At 45.7% G+C, this 21,670-nt stretch overlaps 1 protein-coding gene and 1 pseudogene across 3 annotated transcripts in view; both read left to right on the forward strand.

The window, feature by feature from the left end:
• Positions 1-21,670, forward strand: part of PIGL (phosphatidylinositol glycan anchor biosynthesis, class L) — a 72,069-nt gene that overhangs the window by 39,734 nt on the left and 10,665 nt on the right. For 2 of the 3 annotated variants that reach the window (XM_014542887.1, XM_005870203.2), the window contains one exon: positions 19,628-19,718. In XM_014542887.1, the coding sequence (XP_014398373.1) occupies positions 19,628-19,718 (91 nt within the window). Of the gene's footprint in view, positions 1-11,714; positions 11,912-13,110; positions 13,565-19,627; positions 19,719-21,670 lie in introns of those variants that run through there. The other variant, XM_014542888.1, reaches the window with a different exon arrangement.
• LOC102253098 lies at positions 5,679-8,667 on the forward strand (annotated as a pseudogene).

Consider the following 21,670-nt stretch of genomic DNA (forward strand, 5'->3'; position numbering starts at 1 on the left):
CTGCGAGTTTAGGCCTGATCCCCGGGATCAGGCCTAAACCAGAAGTCGGACATTCCCCAAGGGGTCCTGGATTGGAGAGGATGCAGGTTGGGCTGAGGGGACCCCCCCCCCCACACACACACACACACACACACCCCTGTGCATGAATTTTGTGCACTGGGCTTCTAGTTTTATATAAAGCTGGGTGTCCACAGATTTTGGTATCTGCAGGGGCCCAGGAACCAATCCCCACAGATACCAAGGAATGACTTAGTTTGGGGACAGTCAAAACTTATACTCAGATTTTTGCCTGGGTGGGGAGTCAGCACATCTAACCCCTACTTTTTCAAGGGTCAGCTGTGTAAGAGTCAGAGAAAAAGCAGTGGCAGAGGAGACCGAGAGGAGAGAAGGTTTCTAAAGCTGTTGGGGGAGTAGTGTTTCTAGGACGTAGTGATGAATTGACTTTCAAAGATAAGGGAGAGAGCAGGTCAAAGGGACTCCCCATGTGTCAATTTAGTGACTGAGTATATATAGCAGCCGTGGGCAAACTACGGCCCGCGGGCCGGATCCGGCCCGTTTGAAATGAATAAAACTAAAAAAAAAAAAAGACCGTACCCTTTTATGTAATGATGTTTACTTTGAATTTATATTAGTTCACACAAACACTCCATCCATGCTTTTGTTCCGTCCCTCCGGTCCAGTTTAAGAACCCATTGTGGCCCTCGAGTCTAAAAGTTTGCCCACCCCTGATATATAGTGTGTCCCAAAAAATGTATAAACTTTGGGGGTGGGTGAAGGGGAGAAATCACTGTGCTTTGTTCAACCTGATGTGAAAGGTTGGTTGGTGCTTTTCCTGCATTGTATCTTTTCTTACTGTTTCTTTAATAAATGGGAATTGGCCACATGCGCTCCATGCAGTGTGTGCTTCCAGATAGCTGGAACGCAGTGCACACACTTTGAATACTTATAAAGGCAGTGTTTATTAAAATGCATTTCATTGTCAAAATTGAGCTATCAGCTGTTAAAGTGAGCCTTTTAGTGCAAGTGATATACCGAGAAACTGCTTCGGATGATCTAGTCTCAACATTATCCTTTAACACACTCAGGTATATCTCTAACTTCTAAACTTCCATTTACATTTCTTTTATTTTGCTATACTTCCCAAGAGAGGACTTTCTGTAAGTTTTTACACTTATTGCTGTCAAACCTAAATTTAGCCCGCATTGTACCTCTCTCCCCTCCAGATGGTCGTACAGACAGATATGTCTACTAAAGGTGCAGGAACTTCAACAACACAGGCCCACGAGTCAGACATCAGATTGTAGTTGCTTGATGATGGGGTAAATGCAGGTCTGAACTGGACTCGTGTCTCTTTCCAGGGAGGCCCAATCTAGTGGGTAAGATACTGCAGCAGAGTTTCTAGCTCCAGAGGTGGTCAAAGTCAGGCAAGTGGCCCTGTGGTGACCTTGTTTGGAGCTAGACCACAGCCAGCATCTAGGACAGGAAACTGGGACAAGTCATTCGGCTTTAACATATGGTCTCACCAGACCTCATGAGGTCCTAACCAAGTGTGCTCTCAGTGGGGAAACAGATGAGCATATCAAGGCAGAGCCCAGCATGTGGGCCAGGAAAACAGGAGTTGTTGAGGGGAAGATGAGCTTGATGCTCACACTGGTGCTTAAGATCCACTACTGGCCCTTTGGATGCTGTCTAAATTATGCCCTCACATTGGTAATTCTAGCTGTTCCTGGGGATGGGTTCCCCCACATGGTGCCTGCCTGGGTTCATGTTAACTCCACACATGGGAGTGGTTAAGGGTCTTACAAGGCTGGGGAAGGAGAGGGTTGATACAGATAGATTGGCTTTTATTGCCTAGAGAACTTGGACTGGTTTTCAACCCAAGTACTGTGGAGCAAGGTTTGTTAACCTTGATAATGTATGGATCTTTTTTTATTCCTAATATAATTTTCTGTTTATATTTAGCTTACATAAAGTATTGGATCCTGTTTGAAAGAAAAAAATTTCAGGTACTTTGAGAAGACTCATGTGTTCTCAGACATCTATATATATAAAAGCCTAAGCGACCGTTCGACCGGTAGCTGTGATGCACACTGACCACCAGGGAGCAGACACTCAATGCACAGGCATGGAAACATGGAACAGACTGGTGAATCTCAGTGGGGAGGGGGGAAGGAGGAGGGTGGGAAGAGATTAATCAAAGATCTTAAATGCATACTAGAGGCGGTGGGGACCCTCAGCCTGGCCTGCGGGGATCGGGCCAAAACCGGCAGTCTAACATCCCCCAAGGGGTCCCAGATTGCAAGAGGGTGCAGGCCAGGCTAAGGGACCCCACTGGTACATGAATCCGTGCATCAGGCCTCTAGTGTAAATATAAGCAGGAAATCACATGGACATTATCCATTTACTAGTATTGTCAGTGAAATAATCATAAAAATTTTTAGATTGTTATCTAAATAAAAATACCTTTTTCTAAGAACTCATGGACCCCTGTGAATTTAGCCACAGACTATTAGGGACTTGTGGACCTCAGGTGGAAAATATTGCTGCAGAACAATACTATAGTTCATTTTTAACTCATTTTATAAGCTACATTTTGACATCTTTTAGATGCTAATTCTAGCAGCATTGTACCTTGTTTAAGAAAAATCTAAGTATTTTTAATTACTCTAAAAGAACATCAACTGCTTTTGTTTCAGAGAATGGGTATCGGAAGTTATTAATAAATGAATGCCATTCCATCCCCAAGAACATGCATATTGCTATCTACAAAGCTAAGACCGATCATTCATAGGAACTAAGACATTCTCCTAGCCAGCACTGCACATGTGCCCTTGTATATACTTTCAAGTAACCACACCAAACAGAATCAACCCAATTGGGAATGATCTTGAAATGATTTAAATTATTTCTCAAATATTTTCTTTATAAATTCCTAGCCTGGTAGATGTGTATATTTTCTGCTGCAATATTTAATGCCTAGTTTTTTGTCTATTAAAAAATATTAATTCTAGAAGAATTTGGATACTGATATTGGAGAATGTTTGTAAGACTGGCCAAAGGAGAAGGAGGAAAAAAAGGGGGATCCATGGTAGAATTTTCAATGACAAAGGGAAATAAGGTCCAGAAGAAAGAGCTGGACTTTGGTACAGTGGTGGTGGTGCCCATTGTTATATCTTCTGTGTGATAACAAGTGAGCAAGCCACCGGTGAACTAGAGCAATGAAAACCTTTGTTTTATTATTATTTTTTAATCCTCACCCGATCATGTGGTTTTTATTGATTTTATTGAGGAAGGGAGAGTGAGAAACAGCAATTGGTTGCCTCCTGTACTCACCCTGAACAGGAATCAAACCCACAACTTTTTGGTGTACAGGACAATGCTCCAACCAACTGAGCCACCCAGCCAGGGCGAGCACTGAAAATTTTCAGATACTCATCCTCAGAGATTCTGATATGGCCCAGAGAATGAAAGGAGGGAGGAACAGGTATCCATGGGGGTGCTGCTAAGGTGGACCCTAACACAGGAGTTAGGAGGGAGGGACAGGTATCATGGGGGTGCTGCTCAGATGGGGATTACCAGTGGACTAGGACGTAACTTGCCATAGTGGTAGACTGCCCTGATATGGACACCACCTGGTTTTTAAGAAAAATTTGCCTTTCAGAAGCCATCTGACCACCAATAGATAAGGTCTTCCTGGAAAATGTCACACACCCCAAATTTCCCTCAGTCTTGCCTGCCCACAGTCCTCTGAAAACCCTCCCTGGTTCTAGGTGAGGGAAGTGGTTGATGGCCCAATGACTTGGACTTCTCCATCCCCCAATAACCAGGGTCTCAGAGTGCAGGATGGAGACAGAAAGAATCCATATTGTTGTCCTTTACAACTTTCGAAAAGCCCAAGTTTTAGGAATGAGATACCATGATGGAATGCTGAATTAGAGATCATTGGTTTGGGTTTTATTTCACCAGATAGTTGATATTATTATGGCAAATGTAGCTTTAATACCCATACCTGGACACCTTGAAAACTGAACCACTTTATCTCCCAAAGTAGTAAGGCAGCATTGGTTTCAAAAAATAACCCTAGACTGACTCTTCTAAGGCTAACAGGATTACTTAGATGGTTGCTAAATGCTTACATTCTCTAGTTAATGCATCAACAGTACCATTTGGCAGGAAGGTGTTCTTCCTCAGACTACCACCCTTATTAAGAACAGTCTCAGGGAACGCAGAGTGCTCATTAAGGCTGCGGAAGGGTCAGTGCAAAATGCCACTTCTCCAGATACCCTGATGTTTGCTCGTAACAGGAGGATGAGCTCGTGTCCAAGCTGGATGTGGGACTCAGCCCATTATAGCCCCAGCAGCAAAGTAATAGTGAATAATGCAAGACTCACTCGTAGAAGAAATGTTCATCTATATGAAGCAAATGAGCAGTGAGAAGATTTTGTAAACATTTTAAATCACCCATTATACAAAAACTCCTATTGAACGATTACAGAATTAATGATTATTATTAATAGTGAGTTAGAATAGGAATCCACTTCAGTTCTAGCAGAATCCATCGATCAAGCTTAAAGCCTTATCTCATAGTTCACCTCTGCTCTGTCAGGGTTGCCTCTGGAGGTCCCTGCAGGTTGGTCACAGGCTCAGAGTCATTCTTGACCCTTACTTCAGAGAGTGCTCAGCAGCTCACTCGCTCTTGGCCAGCCATTAACTTCACCGTAGGCTCTGTTCTGCCCTCCTTCCTCGCAGCTGCTAGAACTCTTCATAAGGAGGGGAATGCATCCGGTGTGGGCCTCAGCACAAACTTGGATGGCCAGCAGGACATTGCTCATGAAAGCTGCTTTGATGAGCTCTCAGTCCCTGTGCACTCATCATGCTCCGTTACCAGCATCTCGCCTCGCTTGTGGCATGCCTGTGGGGTTTGGTGTCTATGTAATACTACCCAGAGCTAGTCAGGCGATCTCCAATTGCTCCTTCTCAGTCCTTGCTGGCCCCTCTCCTTGCTAGCTCTTTCTTCATAAATCTTCAAAGTTCTCTCTTCAGCCCTCTTGTAGGCAATCAGTTCTCACATCTGTGCTGTTGACACCAGCATCCTCCCCAAAGTCACTGTGGTGGGTGCCTCATGTCCTCTTGGTCTTCCTTCCCTACTTCTACTCAGCACTCTAGTCATGTAGAATCTAGCTCTGCCTCCTTGTCTATTATCTCCATCTTTTCATTCCCACCCTCTCAACTCAGGCCCTCATCATCTCCTATCGGACTTCCATACAGAATTTTTCTCTCAATTAGCCTACCCCAGAGTCTGCCTTCCTAAAACATAGGTTGAGTCCTCAAAAACCTTGAAAGGCCCCCTGTTGTGCCTTACTTTGTACAACAGGGGCCTTCAGCTAGCATTCAAGGCCCATCAGAGCCTGGCTCTGTTCTTCTTCACAGTTTGTAATCTACTCACAGGCTGCTCTTGTCTGACCACTGCTTTGTGAAGTCTCGTTTCATTCCTCAGCATGAAAGTTACCTTCCAAACAAGAATCAGCATAACTGCTGATACTTAATGGACACTGACCACATGCCAAGCTCTGTTCTAAGAGTTTTTCAAACATTGTCTCATTTAATCCTCACAGCAATCTGATGAAGTGGGAACGGTTAACCAGTTAGAACCAACAGCTGTTTGCTCGCCACTCGAAATGCTCCTCTTCTGCAAATCGCCTTCATCAGATTGTCCTTACCCGCACCTCCTCGTGTCCTATCTCTGTTAGTTTCCCTCTCTCAGCTATTTACTCTCTACAAAACCCTGCCCCAGGCCTCCTAGGTTTCCATTCTTTCCCTCACTTCCTCCTCACTCTCCAACTTCTTGAAAGCACTTACTGGTGCTGCTTTCTGTCCCCTCACTGACCTCCGTCCTTGTCCTTTAGCGTCTGCCTACCCCACCTCACTGACACCGCTTTCAGAGGCCACTAACGATTTCTCAACAGGCAAAATCAGTAGCCTTTTCTTAGGACTCATCTTCCTCAGCCCTTGGCAGCGTTGCTTCTGTTGCCTGCCTGCTCTCTCCCTGTGCTGACCTCTCTCCCAGCTTCCATTTGCCCTTTCTTCCCTGTCCCTACTTGAGATTTCCCAAGCCAGGGTTCTTGTGCTCTTGAGGCAGCGCAGGACAGTTTCTCCGTGGTTACAACTTCTTTATGATCATTTTTAATGTGTCGTTTTAATGTTGATGACCATAAAATGAACCGAAAAAGTTAGCACCGCCAGTTTCAATGTCCATTCTGGCACTCTGGATTGTTTTACCAATTGATCATTTCAAAAAATTGACAGCATTTGACTTTAAGGAATGTTACTAAAACTGTCGTCCCTCCTGGTTTAAAACTGGGGTCATCTTTGATGTCATTTTATTCCTTGTTCATACCCTCCAGTTAGCTGCTAAATCTGGTAAAGTCTTCTTTGATAACAGCTGTTGGCTCTTTGCTCTTTTCCAATCCCATGGCCACTTCCTTTGGACTGGACTATTATGGTTGACTTGCCATCCTCCACTCACCCAGTTTATTCCTCGAACTGTTTCCCGGTTAATTTCCTAAGCATAGCTGATCTGGCCACTCCCATTGAAACCCCTCCGCAGCTGCTAACTGTGAATCCACCCCTGGGCCCCTCGCACCCTCCCCACATGAACTTCCACTTCTCAGATCACAGCTGTGCGCTCACCCTGTACAGCGTGGCTCAGGCTTTCCTCAGTCTGGAACTTGGGACTCCAGTCGGGAGCCCAGGCATCCTAACCCGGCTCAGATGCCTCTGCCTTCACGAGCCGGCTTTGATCCATACGCAAAACCTTGTATTTCCCTCCTCTGAGCCCTCGTAGCAACTTGCCTGACTTTCCTTTGCCTGGCTTCACTTATAGCACTTTTTGTCTTAGATTTTGTTATTTGAACACTTGTCTGATCCTTCTGGCCACTTGCATTCCTTATGTCACCGCGCACAGTGCCTTGCAGTTCAGGGGAACCTAAAGGGTAGTATTTCCCTAAGCTTTCCCACAGTTCCCAGCGCCTCTCCCAGACTGCAGTGGGTGCTTATAATCAGCAAGGCCTGGCTGGCCTGGGGAGGTTCAAGGCTCCAAGTTTGTGGCTTTGTGCCTTGTCTTGTTTCTTGGTATATGGCAATGTCTCAGATGCTTGCCAAAATCAGGATGAACCTCCTCTCTGAAGTAACCCTAATTTATTTTGGTTCTTAAAAAAAAAATTAGGAGTTGCCTGACCCTGTCCTTTGCTGGAGAAAGAGCAAGAGCCGGAGAGCCCCAGAGTGCTCCTCTGCCCACCCAGCCTCCCTTCTCCCCCGCCATCACCCTCTCTGCCCACCATCCCCAGGTGAGGGGGTGACTCCAGGAAGTGGAGACCCCGAGGAACCCGGCAGGTCACCATATGGAGCACAACATGGCAGGAGTGGAGGGAAGGATATCCAGTGTTCTTCTCAGGTGAAAGGAGCAGTAGATGAGGTAGCAGAAGCAGATATGATTTCTGCAGTAGAATTTACGCACTCTGAAGAATTAGTAGCAACAGGAGATAAAGACAGTAGAGTCATCATCTTTCAACAGGAGCAGAGGAACAAAATCCAGTCTCATAGCAGAGGAATATAATGCTTACAGCACCTTTCAGAGCCACGAACCAGAGTTTGACTACTTGAAAAGTTTAGAAATAGAAGATCAACAAAATTAGGTGGTTACTCCAGAAAAATCCTGCTCAGTTTCTCTTGTCTACCAGTGGTTAAACAATAAAATTACAGAAAATCAGTGAAAGGGACAAGAGACCAGAAGGGTGTAACTTAAAAGAGGAAGATTGCATGCCAGTCGTTAGGCCCATGGATCTTTGGCTGAGGCCAGGCCCTGAAGAATATTTGCCAATGCTCATACATAGCACACACATCAACTCAATTTCTGTTAATAGTGATTATGGAACATTTATCTGCAGATGATTTATGGATTAATCTTTGGCATCTGGAAATTACAGATAGGAGTTTTAATATTGTGGATATCAAGCCTGCACCATGGAAGAGGTAACAGAGGTGATTACAGCACAGAATTCCATGCCAGCAGCTGCAGCACATTTGTATACGGCACAGCGAAGGAACTGTTGGCTTCTGTGACATGAGGGCACGTGCCTCTGTGGTGGCATTCTAAACTGTTGGAGGAACCTGAAGATCCCAGTAACACATCTTTTTTTTTATTTTTTTTTATCATCTCTATTTCTGATGTAAAATTCAGCCATAGTGGTAGATATATGATGACTAGAGACTAAAATTTGGGACTTAAATATGGAGAACAGGCATGTGGAAACATATCAGGTACATTAAAAACCTCAGAAGTAAGCTTGTTCACTGTATGAAAATGACAGAATATTTGACAAGTTTGAATGTTGTTGGAATGGCTCTGATAGTATTGTCATGACTGGATCTTACAATATTTTCAGAATTTTTGACTGGAACACAAAGTGAGACATAACCCTAGAAGCATCAGGAGAAAACAGTGAACCTTGCATGGTTCTGAAGCCACACAGAGTCTGTGCAAGTGGTGAGAGAAGGCAGCTTAGACTTCAACAAGAACATGCCTCATACAGCTGGCACTCCACAAAGAAGATCATTGCTGTAGCGACTACAAACAATCTGTATATATTTCAAGACAAAGTGAAGTAGGGTTGGCATTCCTGCTTAGTTGAGATGGTTGACTCGAGCATTCATACCTAAAAAGAGAGAGGTACATCATGGCACCTCCTTCCAGTATTTGACAATGAGCCATTGGACAACACATTTTCTTACAGCGACATGGAGGAAGCTCTGTGGGTTCATCACTGTGGTGTTCTCCATGCCTGCTAGCCATGTAGGTCAGGGTAGGGCACTTTTAATTTAAGTGACTTCTTGCACCATCTTGCCTACTGGACCAGATTGGACTGTGTCAAAATTGATTTACTCCACTTTTTGTGTCTTCTGTTGTGATGACATCAAACACAGTGAAAGCCTCAGTCATACTTATAGGATTTAATTGTGTATCCTCACTACTGTATCATGTGTGGAGTATACCCCTCCCCCCTTTTAAATTAAATACAACTCATTCTTACTGTGGCTTATAGCATTCCTCCTCTTCTGGCCTCCTGGACTCTTCCCCTTCATGTCTCTTCCCCTTGCCCCCTACACCCAGTCTTGGTGGTGGTATATTAAGAAAAGAAAGAATGAAAGCTCACATAATGAGTCAGTTTGGGGTTAGTGGTAAAGGGGGGTTATATATTGTGAACTAAGGGATTTTTGTTTTATTTTTGTGCTGTGTGTGTGTGTTTTAAATATGTTTTTATTGATTTGAGAGAGAGAAGGGAGAGGAAGAGAGAGAAAGAGAGAGAGAGAGAGAGAGAGAGAGAGAGAGAGAGAAACATCTATGTGAGGTAGAAACATCTATTGGTTACCTCCCATAACCCGGTACCAAAGCCATAAGCTGAGCATGTGCCCTGACTGGGAATCGAACCAGCGACCTTTTGGTACAAGAGATGATACTCAATCAACTGAGCCACACCAGCCAGGGCATGAACAAATGTTTTAATAACAGTTGGCTATAATCACTCCTTGCCATGTCTGGCACTGAAAATAAGGGGGGGGGGGCGGAATTACCACTGAATAAAAGTGACAAGAATGAAGAGAAAAAAAACAATGAAGCAGAAATTTCAGGCAACATAAGATTTAGAGACCAAGGGTTATGCTACTGCCCCTTTCTTCTCTATTCAAAATAATATTACAAGCCTTCTGCTTAGGAGATTCCTTCTCTGTCTTCATTGTATCCAAGAATACTTGCAAACCCATTCCTACCACCACTTTCTGTCAAGAGTGGGGCAAGAGCTTCAGCCTGTGCTACTCCATGGTCAGAGTGTCAGCCTGCGCACCAAAGGGTCGTGCATTCGAGGGCACGTACCTGGGTTGCAGGTTCAATCCCTGGCCCTGATTGGGGCACAAGTGGGAGGCAACCAGTCGATGTGTCCCTCACATCAATGTTTCTCTCTCTTTCTCTTGCCTCCCTTCTATTCTTTCTAAAAAAATCTATGGGGAAAATATCTTCATGTGAGGATTAACAAAAGAAAAAAAAAGAGTGGGGGCAGAGGGAGGACTTTACCACCTCTTTTGAGGCTCCTGGGGGCAAGCAGAGCCCAATGGCCTCTTTGATGTGAGTCTAACAGGTTCTTTCCTCTTTTTCAGTAGCCACATAGGACAGCAAATTGGCAACTTTTTTATCCTCGCCTAAGGATATGTTTTCATTGATTTTTTATTTTTTTTAGAGAGAGGGAGGAAGGGAGAGAGAAACATCTATGTAAGAGAAACATCAATTGTTTGCTTCCCACAGGCGCCCCCAACCCAGGGGTCAAACTCACAACCTTTTGGTGTATGAGACAATTCTCCAACCAACTGAGCCACCAGGCTAAGGCCAAATTGGCAATTTTTACAAAAAGATTTTTCACACAAACTTTGCAAACTGCAGACTTTATTTGTTGCAGTAATATGAAAAGGATCTTTCTGGGAAAGTGAGCGCAGGCAGTGTAACTGACTTCACATAACACCTAACAGCCATGGTTTGCAAATCCCTTTCATGTCCTATTGATACATGGAGCTCGGGGTGCGGACTCTTCCTGTGGGTTCTTATCCTACAAAGTTTGAGGAATAAAATTCGTGGCTCAGGATTTTAAATAAAAATGTGGAAGTTTATTGGAAGCATATACAAACTCCCCCTGGGCAGGGATCCCCAAAGGGAACACCCTGGGTAGGGGTCCCAAAATGGGAAAAGCCTGCTTGCTCTCTCTAATGGGAAAAAAAATCAATCTTCTGAGTTTCTTTGTCTCTGGGTTTATAAATGCTAGGAGTTCTTTGTCTGAACATGACCCTTTCTAATTGGACTCTTCCTTCATGTATGTCCTGTGTTTTCCTAATTGGTCACTCTCTTACATAGTATCAGTTTCAAAGTTCAAAGCCCACCTGGTGCCCCCCTTATCTTGCAACACCTCTATCCTCTGTGAATGTATACCTTCCCCTTCCCCTTACCTTCTGACATTTCTCTCCTCTGTAAAAGTGAGATAAGCATTCTGGCTGCCCCAAGCCCTCACCTATGCATTCCTCTCCCATGGACCCCCTCCACTCCCCATATTCCCTAACTGCCTGCCCTGTCTCTAAAATTCCTTTCACTAGGAGAAAGGAAAAACCCATTTTATGGTTAGGGTTGGAAGCTTTAAGCCTTATGTGGACAAGGGTCTCTTAGGACAGCGGTTCTCAACCTGTGGGTCGTGACCCCTTTGGGGGTCGAACGACCCTTTCACAGGGGTCGCCTAAGACCATCGGAAAACACATATATAATTACATATTGTTTTTGTGATTAATCACTATGCTTTAATTATGTTCAATTTGTAACAATGAAAATACATCCTGCATATCAGATATTTACATTACAATTCATAACAGTAGCAAAATTACAGTTATGAAGTAGCAACGAAAATAATTTTATGGTTGGGGGTCACCACAACATGAGGAACTGTATTAAAGGGTCGCGGCATTAGGAAGGTTGAGGACCACTGTCTTAGGACATTTGGTCTTTGGGCTGCTAACTGCATTGCTTTTTATGTGTGCTCCTCTTTTTTCAGTCCTCTAACTTTTCTGTCTTTTCTTTCTCCTTTGCTTATTTCTCCCCTGTTTCTTTTCCCTACTGTTTATCTTAGGCTAGTCACTGGTGATCCTGAGACACCCCCAGAAGCTGCCTGGCTCTGCTTTTTAAAGCACGTCTTCAACCTCCCTTTAGATCTTCTCAGGGTTTCTACTGGCTTCAGCAGCCCCGCTCCTCAGAGCGGGAGGCCCGGTGGCCCTGTGGGCAGCAGCGTTAGCAGTCTGAGGCCCTGTGGGACTGCACAGGCCCCAGGTAACCTTTCGTGCTCTCATCTGGCCTGTGTTCAATGAACTCAAGTGACCTTTGCCAGCCTTGGACGACAAAGGAAGTAATCAAGTTTGGAAATGTGCCTGGGGTGGGTGGGGGAGGGGCCGGCTGAGCCTTCCAGCTGGGCCGCACCAGCCACAAGACCAAATAAGGGTGTGCAAGCCGCCCGTCTGTACGAAAGTTCAGAGTGCAGTGTGCAAAAGTGGGACTCGGTTTTCAGAGAGATAAGCTGTTACCCAACCCCGGTGGAGCTGCAGCGGCAGTGCCCGTGCAGCCAGCCCCTCCCCGCAGGGCTGCGGCTGGGAGGGGAGGCCTGGCCCGCGGGGCTTTCCCCAGGGAGAGTGGGGAAGGGGCTTTCCTTGCAGGGCCTTGTGACTTGTGACTGAAGGAACTGACAACCCACAGGTTTTACCCCGCGTTTCCATGGCTGCTGACAGGGTTCCAGAGCGCAGCCAGGGTGAGCCATTAGCGTGTAGAGGTCAGCGTGTGAGGACTCAGCCAGCAGGAAAGCAAACGTTGTGTTTATGAGCCCACGCAGGCCAGCGGTCTGACTTGTTTACTGAACATAAAGGTCTAGGGCAGGGCTAAGTTTGGGGCACTTCCCAGCAGTGTTAACACTATGTTTGCTAAACACACCCCAGGGTAGGGCCTGTGAGGATTGTAGTTATTGGACCAAAAGATTGGCAGAAGTCGGCTTCCCCTGTTGTGTTTGATAGCTCGCAAACACCCACCTCCTCAGAGGCCTTCCAGCCGGACACAGTGCCGCAGTCTCCCTGAGGTGCTTCCTGTGGCACCCACTGACTGAGGGCAGCACCGTGAGCAAGAGATGCTGCTACCCCAGCCTGGCTCTCTCCCTCCTACCCAGCCCTCTCCTTCCCTCTGCAAATCCTTCGCATCCTGCAGCCAAGCCGCCATGCAAAGCTCGCTCTACTGGGCCTGCAGCTTCCTGAGGGAAGGGAACAGGGTTTGTGTTCATGTTTGTATCCCTAAACCTTAACCCCAGGCTTGTGTGCCTAGTCCCAAGGGGCTCCAGGGCAGTGCTTCATCCTCTCAGAACCCTGCTGGGGGGGGGGGGCACTTCAGATCCCTCCTCCCAGCCTGGGCTGTGTGCTGGGGTCTGGCTGGTGCCGCCTGACAGCTGCTCACCGAAGGCCCTGTTCTGCACCCCCTCCTTTCTGCTCTAGGTTTTCTCTGTCATTGCTCAGAGACTCAGGTGCCCAAGTCTGCTCAGCCCTCAAGTGTTGAAGAGTTAACACCCTGTGAAGATAAATAGCTTTCTCCTCTGGACAGCTGAGCAGTTCTGAGATGCTTTCATACAACTTCAGACAGTCCCATGAGATCACGCAGCCAATGCCCATGCAGGGGTCAAGTTGATAAAGCGTCCCTCCCTCTGTCACTCCTGCTTCCAGGGGTCACACACCCCAATAAAATACACATGAACCTTAGGCTCTGCTTTCTGGGAAACCCAGATGAGGATATCTGCAGAATCTGACACATCCAGAGCCCTTTCTCTAGTTCTCTCGCAAACTTACTTTGCTTTCAAAATTCAATTCCTCTAAATACATTTCTACTTTCACATGTCTCATTCTTTTAGACTGGGAAGTCAAAACCAAAATTAAACTTGAGTAACTTGTGGATTTTCTTATTTTGTGTTGCATTAAATTCCTTACCTTAGGTGTATCTATATTTCCTTTATTTTTGCTTTGAAAATGCCCCCAAACTCTGTGATCTTGAGCATTTCTCATAAGCCACAACACAAGAGGTTAGAGAAATCGCTCCCTGGTGGCAGAACAGCAGAACTTCGGACCTCCTCCCTTTAATGGCCATGACATTGGCATCTCTGCCTGAGCTGACTTTGACTTTTAGGCTTCTCTACTTATTTCCTTAGAGTAAATTTCTAGAAAGATAAGTTCAAAGGCACAAATAATCACATATAACCAAACTGCTCTCTCACTGTAGCAATTTAAACTCCCACCAGCAGCACCTTTCCCTGTGCCCTTCTCCACACAGATGTCCTGCTTTAATTTAGCATTTCTGTGATTCTTTCTGAAAATTGGAAGAATATATGTTGGCAGCTTACATTTCTTGTTTTATAAAATACTTGTTTCTTTAAATAATCTTTTTTTAAAATTTTTTTTATTGATTACAAGGGGAAGGGAGGAGAGAGAGATAGAGACATCAATGATGAGAGAGACTCATTGATCAGTTGCCTCCTGCACACCCCACACTGGGGATCAAGCCCGAAACCCGGGCATGTGCCCTGACTGGGAATCGAACCGTAACCTCCTGGTTCATAGGTTGACACTCAACCACTGAGCCATGCCGGCCGGGCTCTTTAAACAATCTTTGACAGGCTTTTAGATATTTATCGTTATTGTTGAAAGTATTCCAGATGTCCCCTTTCCCCCCATTGACCCCCTCTACCCCACAATCCCCTCAGACCTTCATCACCCTATTGTCTGTGTTCATGCATTATGCATATAAATCCTTTGGTTAATTTCTCCCTACCCACACCTCAACCCCTGGCTTCCGTCTGAGATTCCTTAATCCGTTACATGCAATTTATTTTGTTCTTTATTATTATTTTTAATTTAAATTCTTTATTGTTTAAGGTATTACATGAGTCTCCTTTTTCTCCCATTGACCTCTCCCTGGCTGCTCCCACCCCCAGCACAGGCTCTCACCCCACTACTGTCTGTGTCCATTGGTTATGCTTATATGCATGCATACAAGTCTTATGGTTGATCTGTTACACGCCCCCCCCCCTTTCCTCTGAGGTTTGAGAGGTTTGACAGTCTGTTTGATGCTTCTATGTATGTCTCTGGATCTATTTTTGTTCATTAGTTTATGTTGTTCATTATATTCCACATATGAGTGAGATCATGTGACACTTGTCTTTCTCTGACTGGCTTATTTCTTTAATAGACTTTTTTATGGTTTTTAATTTTTTTTAATTTACTGATTTGAGAGAGAGAGAGAGAGAGACATCGATTTGTTATGACACTTATTTGTGCATTCATTGGTTGATTCTTGTATATGCTCTGACCAGGGATCGAACCCACAATCTCGGCACATCGAGACAATGCTCCAACCAACTGAGCTACCTGGCCAGGGCCACCTTTTTAATGTTTAAACAGTCGTCACACTTCCTTTGTGAAGGACCTTGGAAGTTCTGCCTTTATTCCCAGTTCTCTATTACTGCCTTCTTATCAGGACGCATCACCTGATTGATTTGAGATATAGAGTGAAGACCTAATAAAAAGAACTCAGGTCTCTAACTTGGAAAGTCTGGGTACAAGGTCACTCGCCAGATATTGCAGAGATCTAGTCTTATTTCTGAGCTGAGAGCACTCCACAGGCTGGACTCTCCCGAAAGAGGGGGAGCACATCGAGTAAGGGCCATACCACCCAGCTGCTGCAGCCCCCTGGCTTTCCTGGTCCTCAGAGCCTCTGAGTGGTCATCTCTGTTTTACTTGCCAAACCTGGGTTTCAGCCCATTATATCACTCTGCCTCAGCTTTACATCTCAGCAAACCTACCGGGCACATCAGCACCTGAGAGATTGCCATACTCTTTCATTAACATTGCAATAAGAACCAGGAAGAACGTTGCTAACAAGTAAAGAAAGTTTCTAGGCTGGGTAACTTTATTACCATTCCCTGTAGCGCTGTAGGCCTACACACACCTGGGAAGGTAACGAACTGCTGAATACCTGACTATTGTTGAAGCCAGTCTGCTGCAGGGTTCACATTTCAGGTCAAATAGGGAGGGTGGTTCCTGGCTTTAAATCTAAAGCTTGACTGCTCTGAGGCTTGACTACTGCTTTCATACTGGCTTTGGTTTACATACATGTGGTTCCCAGGAGAAAGGCTGGCCTATAAAAACACTCCCTTAATGCTGCACTTCTTGCAGTTAACACACTTTCCATCTATTCTCCATAACAGGATTCTTGAGAGATCTACACATGTTCACTTCACCTTTGACTCAGAAAGTACATTTTTATCATGTTATCCCAAAAACATAGTGAGAGATGCATACAAAGAGTTTTGTATAAGGATGCTCATTACAACCTTTTACTTTACTAAAAATTGGAAACTGCCTAAATAATCAATAAAATGGAGACTTTAAAAATTTACGTCATATGTAAATCAGGGTAATGCGGCAAATGACAGAAAACCCCAGTAACTGCAACAGGAAAAGGTGTACTGTCTGAGGCTGCTGTGAGGGTTGCATTCTTTTTTGTCACTGTTGTGTCTGGCCTTCGTTCCCTAATATGACTTTATGGACCAAGATGGCTACTTCAACCCTAGTCCTCAGGCACAAACCCCATCCAGCACGAGGGACAGCACTGAGAACGATGGGTCAGAGGTCGTTCACCAGCTGTCTCTTGCAACACTTCTGTTTACATTCTGCCAGCATGTTTATCTAAGGCGTAATTGTTAATCCATCAGAAAAGAAAGCAACTTTGCAGAAGTTTTCATTTGAACCCAAGCCTTGAGTTGATTAGGGTTGAACTTGAGGCCAAGGACAAGTCAGGCAGTTGATCTAGAAGGAGTTACTTTTTTTTTTTTTTTTTTTTTTTTTTTTAATGAGGACACTTCTAAGAAAGCTTCTTTCTTTCTTTTTTTAAAAAATGTATTTTATTGATTTTTTTACAGAGAGGAAGGAAGAGGGATAGAGAGTTAGAAACATTGATGAGAGAGAAACATCGATCAGCTGCCTCCTGCACACCCCCTACTGGGGATGTGCCCGCAACCAAGGTACATGCCCTTGACCGGAATCGAACCTGGGACCTTTCAGTCCACAGGCCAACACTCTATCCACTGAGCCAAACCGGTTAGGGCTGGAATTACTTTTTTTACATTTATCTGTTTGAAGTTTCCCAGTGTCAAATTTTATGTTTTCCTGCCTTGAGGGAAGGTGATCCATTGAGATACCTTGCTGGCCTCTGCACTTTATACAGTTTTTTGCCCCTTATTTGTTTTATCAAGTTGCTAACTTCCAAAGCTCTTACTTGTATGTTTCAACCCTCGGTCTGGTGGGTATAGCAGCCTTTGGCTCCACCAAATATATGCAAAACACTAGTAAAATGTAGAAGTTCAAAACATTTACTAAAAATCACTAAATTGTGCATTTTATTTATTTTTAACATTTTTTATTTTAATACATTTTTATTGATTTCAGAGAGGAAGGGAGAGGGAGAGATAGAAACATCAATGATGAGAGAGAATCATTGATTGGCTGCCTCCTGCACCCCCCACACTAGGGATCAAGCCCACAATCCTGGGCATGTGCACTGATCAGGAATCAAACCTCGTGGACCTTCTGTTTCATAGGTCGATGCTCAACCACTGAGCCATGCCAGCTGGGCTAAATTGTGCATTTTAAATGGGTGGATTTTATAGTATGTAAATTATACCAATAAAGTAGTTTTTAAATATACAGAAAAAAATAAAATGTAGGGTGAGTAGATTAGACCAGTGATCTCCAAATACAGGGAAGAGCCAAAGTAGATTTAGAGCTATGAGTACACAAAACACAGTTTAGTCTTATATTATTATTCATTAATTACTGCATTATTGTCCACAGAACAACAGTAAATCTACTTTTGCCCCACTCTGTATTTTTTATCATAATCCCCTGACAAAAAGAAATGAAATTTGAGTATTCGTTTCCATATTTGTGGGCTTATTCGTTTAAATTGTGTACACATTAAACTCTGTTATATGATATAAAATAGCTAAAAAAATAGAAATTTAAACAGATAGAAAAATATAGATATAGAAATTCTAGTGATTTCTTGCTTTCCCTCCACGGATCATCTTGCACATCTCCTGGACCACTGACCCAGGCAGTTGGCACAGAGCTCTGCAAGGGACTCCAGAGCAGGAAAGAAAGGGGGGTTCTTTTTTTTTTAAGAAGCTGACATTGGGCTAATGCCTCAGTGATAGCCACTACTTTGACATTTACTTACGCCTCGACAGTCTTTAAATGCTTTCTCTAAGGCATCATCTTATTTGCTCTGTAAAGAGAAGTGAAGTGGATCAAAATAGGAGCCGGATTGGGAAGAATCTTGAGTGCCTTACCAAGGGAGTCTGGACTTGATTGTAAGAGCAGTGCGGCCATATCGATGTGTCAGGTCACAGAGGGGACACGTACAGTCCAAGAGCCCCTCTGATGGGCTTTCCTCTCCCCGGTGAGAGGGCAGAGGCGCTGAGGGAGCGGCCTGGAGTTGCACCTGTCCTGTGGCCCTGCTCTGAGTGACGTGCCCTGGATCAGCAGGCCCGAGTCTCCAGATAATGCAGGCCGCGGTGGCCCCCCCCCTTCTCGGGGACTCATCTTTCAGAACCGGGGATTAGTAGGCTTAGCCTCCACTGCCCACCCTTGTCCTTAGCCTGCTGCTCCATCCACACGACTACTATTTGTTTCCAGAATGATGCCATACATTTCGTGGGCCTCCCCACCAGGAGTGTGCATGCAGCTGTTTTCACACTAAGGTATTTTCCCCTGATTCCTGTCTCCTTTTTCCTCCAGCAGCCAGAGCTCAGCAGCTCATGTTCTACATACCGTAGTTACCTCTATTTCCAGGGAGTAGGGCTAGGCTTGTACTGTCTCTGTTATCTCCCTGTCTGTCCCCACCAGTTGAGCTGTCTGTCCTGCTTACTACAGGCGCAGTATGAGAGCCACGTGGGTGCTGCTTTGAAAAGCCTAAAGCTCCTGCCCTCCACAGAAGGCACCGAGGGCTTTGGTAGAGGTAGCAGTGAAGCGGTAGAAATAACACACACACATATATATATATATATATATATATTATTTAGTGCTGAGGCTCATGCCACTTTCATGCTGAAAAACCTTCAGGGACTCTCCCTTGACCAAAGTCCTAGGAGGGTCAGTGAGTGGCTTTTGTCCACAGAGAGGTTAGAGCAGCCTGCCAGGCGGGGAGCAGTGAGAGCCTGGTCCCCCGGGTCACGCCGTGGGTGTTGCCACAGGGCCTGAGCCAAAGAGAGATGGATATCTCTTTATAATTTCTTCAAAAAGGGGTTCAAGTTGAGGCCTTGGCCTGTGTCAGGTGATGCCATAGATCCATGCACCAGAACGGGACAGGAGGACACAGGTCTGTGGTGTGGACAATGCAGACAGATCCGGTGCAGAGCCAGCTGCAGAGACCGCTGGCCGAGGCAGGCCATGCGGTGCCTCATTGCGGGTGGCATGTTGCTGGCGCCCTTGTGATAGAGCATCTTGGTTTTGCATCAGAAAACCTGGTTCAGACCCCACTTTAACAACCTTTCAAGCAAGCTACTTAATGTCTCTTAAAAGGATGTCTGAGAGGTGGAATGAAGTGACACGCCTTTGAACTCTTTCATTTAAAACACTATTACGGTTACTCTTATAAAGACACATGTCACTCCGTGCCAGGTTGGCTCTTACCATCTGTCTTTCCAACTTGTAGACAAAGCGTTGTCTCATTGTTGTCTGTTTCTTCCCCTCAGCAACGAGCCCAAAGCTCCCAGCGTGTTCTGTGGGGTTGTCTATCGATTTCTAGTTGTGTGCTGTTTCTAACGTTTACCTCTTTCAAGAGAAATCTGGATGTTACGGCAGCCCCCTTACAATTCCTGTCACAAGACTGGCGCCCACCCGGGAGCTTAGGGAGAGGTTTGCACCTGGTTAGAAACGGTGCTCAAGTTGTGCTTCTTCCTTCCAGGGATTTCCCAGATGACCCGGGTGTGCAGTGGGACACAGAGCATGTGGCCAGCATCCTCCTCCAGCACATAGAAGTGAATGACATCAACCTGGTATGGGACGCCCTCCCAGTCACACCTTTCCTGTGGCCACCCTTCCCCCACCCCCACCCCCCAGCCCGTCTCCAGGGCCACTCCAAAAGAGGCGAACCCTCCACGCTCTCTCTCAAACCTCCTGGTGACAACACACCTTTTGGGAGACTAAGTAACCAAACTGCCAGCGCTCCGAGGCAGAGGCCTTTCCGTGGTGTCCTCTGTCCTGCCACCTAAAAGCTCAGGCCCCCAAGGAGCCTGGCCTGCAACTCTCATTTGTACAAAACGTCCCCTTTCACCGAGCATTTTCACATTTAGAGTATTGTTTTAACTTCAGAGGTAAAGGTTATAATCTCATTTTACATCAAGGAAATTGAGTTACCAGAGGCTGGCAGCTAGCCCAAGTTCAGCAAGTGGCAAAATTAGAACTTTCATCCTCAGTTTCAAAAAAACACAAGGATAAATTCACACCCACGGGGAGAACATTTGAGACCACCATAGAGGAAATTCACACTCACCTGCAGGGGTGGGCACGCCTGGGAACCCCATCCGCTCTCCTAGGATCGGTGGGAGCGGGCCTCGCCAGTGGTCAAGTTTAAGCCTGCTTACCGTCTACTTCTAAAACAATAAGAATAAGAGCCCTTCGTGAGTTGACACCTAAAATCTGGCCATTTAAAGTCCAAGCCAAATAAACACTGAGTTCGATAAGGCCTCGTTGAAAGGTGAGCCCTTCTGCAGAGAGCCACGCTAGGCTTTCGTCTTGAATTCGCTGAGGGAAGTGATTATTGAGCCATTCGTAAGACAGATTTTCATTAATTTATTGGTCAGACCGTCTTTTTTCTGATGACAGAAGATTTCTTAGTCAGCTGTCTTTGTGTGAATGACAACAGAGCACCTGCCTGGCTCCCTCCTTATCCCATCAGGTGGAGTGGCAGGTGGGCCTGGGCCTGCCGGCTCGTCTCTGTCTTGCTCGGTGCAGTGACTTTGTTTTCTTTCCTGGCTGGAAAGTGTGGACCAGCAGCTTGCAGGTCCACACCTCTCACCTGTTGACAACACACCTGGGGGTCTGAGTGTGAAAACCGGAGGGTTGTGGCCCTGGGCTTAGGAGTCCAACTCCCTGCTATATATTATTGATTTTTACAGAGAGGAAGGGAGAAGGAGAAGGAGAGGGATTTAGAAACATCGATCAGCTGCCTCCTGCACACTCCCTACTGGGAATGTTCCCGCAACCAAGGTACATGCCCTTGACTGGAATCGAACCTAGGACCCTTCAGTCCGCAGACTGACACGCTATCCACTGAGCCAAACCGGTTAGGGCTCTGCCATATTGACTGCCCAGCCCACACAGTTAGAACTTCTCACGGCTCCAGAGCTCAGATGTGTAGGCAGAGCTGGTCTTCAAGACCAGCCTGAAGTTCGACAACGAGGTCTGCGAGGTGTGCTGCAGTACCCCTTGGTATCCCAGAACCAGCCCCCAAACACTCTCTCTCCTCCCCTACTTCAGTGCATAAGAACAGCTGGGCTGCAGCTCAGTGGGAGAAGTGGATGGGATCTATGAACTGCAGGTGCCGCCCTGGCCGGTGGCTCGGTTGCTGGGAGTGTCGTCCAGTGCACCAAAGGGTTGGGGCACATACCTAGCTTGCAGGTTAGACCCCTGGTCAGAGCAGTTAGGGGAGGCGACTGATCAATGTTTCTCTCTCACATCAATGTTTCTCTCTCTCTCTCCCTCTTTCTCTAAAATTAATAAAAATGTATCCTTGGGTGGGGATTAATAAAGAAGAAAAAGAACTGCAGGTGCCATGCACAAATCCGCAAAGGTCCAGGGAGCTGGGTGCACCAGACTCAGCCCTCCTCGCTGCAGAAGGAAGAGGGAAAGTGTGAGACGATGTGGACAGCTTGCCTTATGGGTCACAAAATGGCCAATTTCTAGAGAAAGTCCTGTGCCTTTTTGAAGGGAATTCTTCAGTTGTTGG

This window comes from Myotis brandtii, unplaced genomic scaffold, assembly GCF_000412655.1.
Source record: "Myotis brandtii unplaced genomic scaffold, ASM41265v1 scaffold314, whole genome shotgun sequence".
NCBI lineage: Eukaryota > Metazoa > Chordata > Mammalia > Chiroptera > Vespertilionidae > Myotis > Myotis brandtii.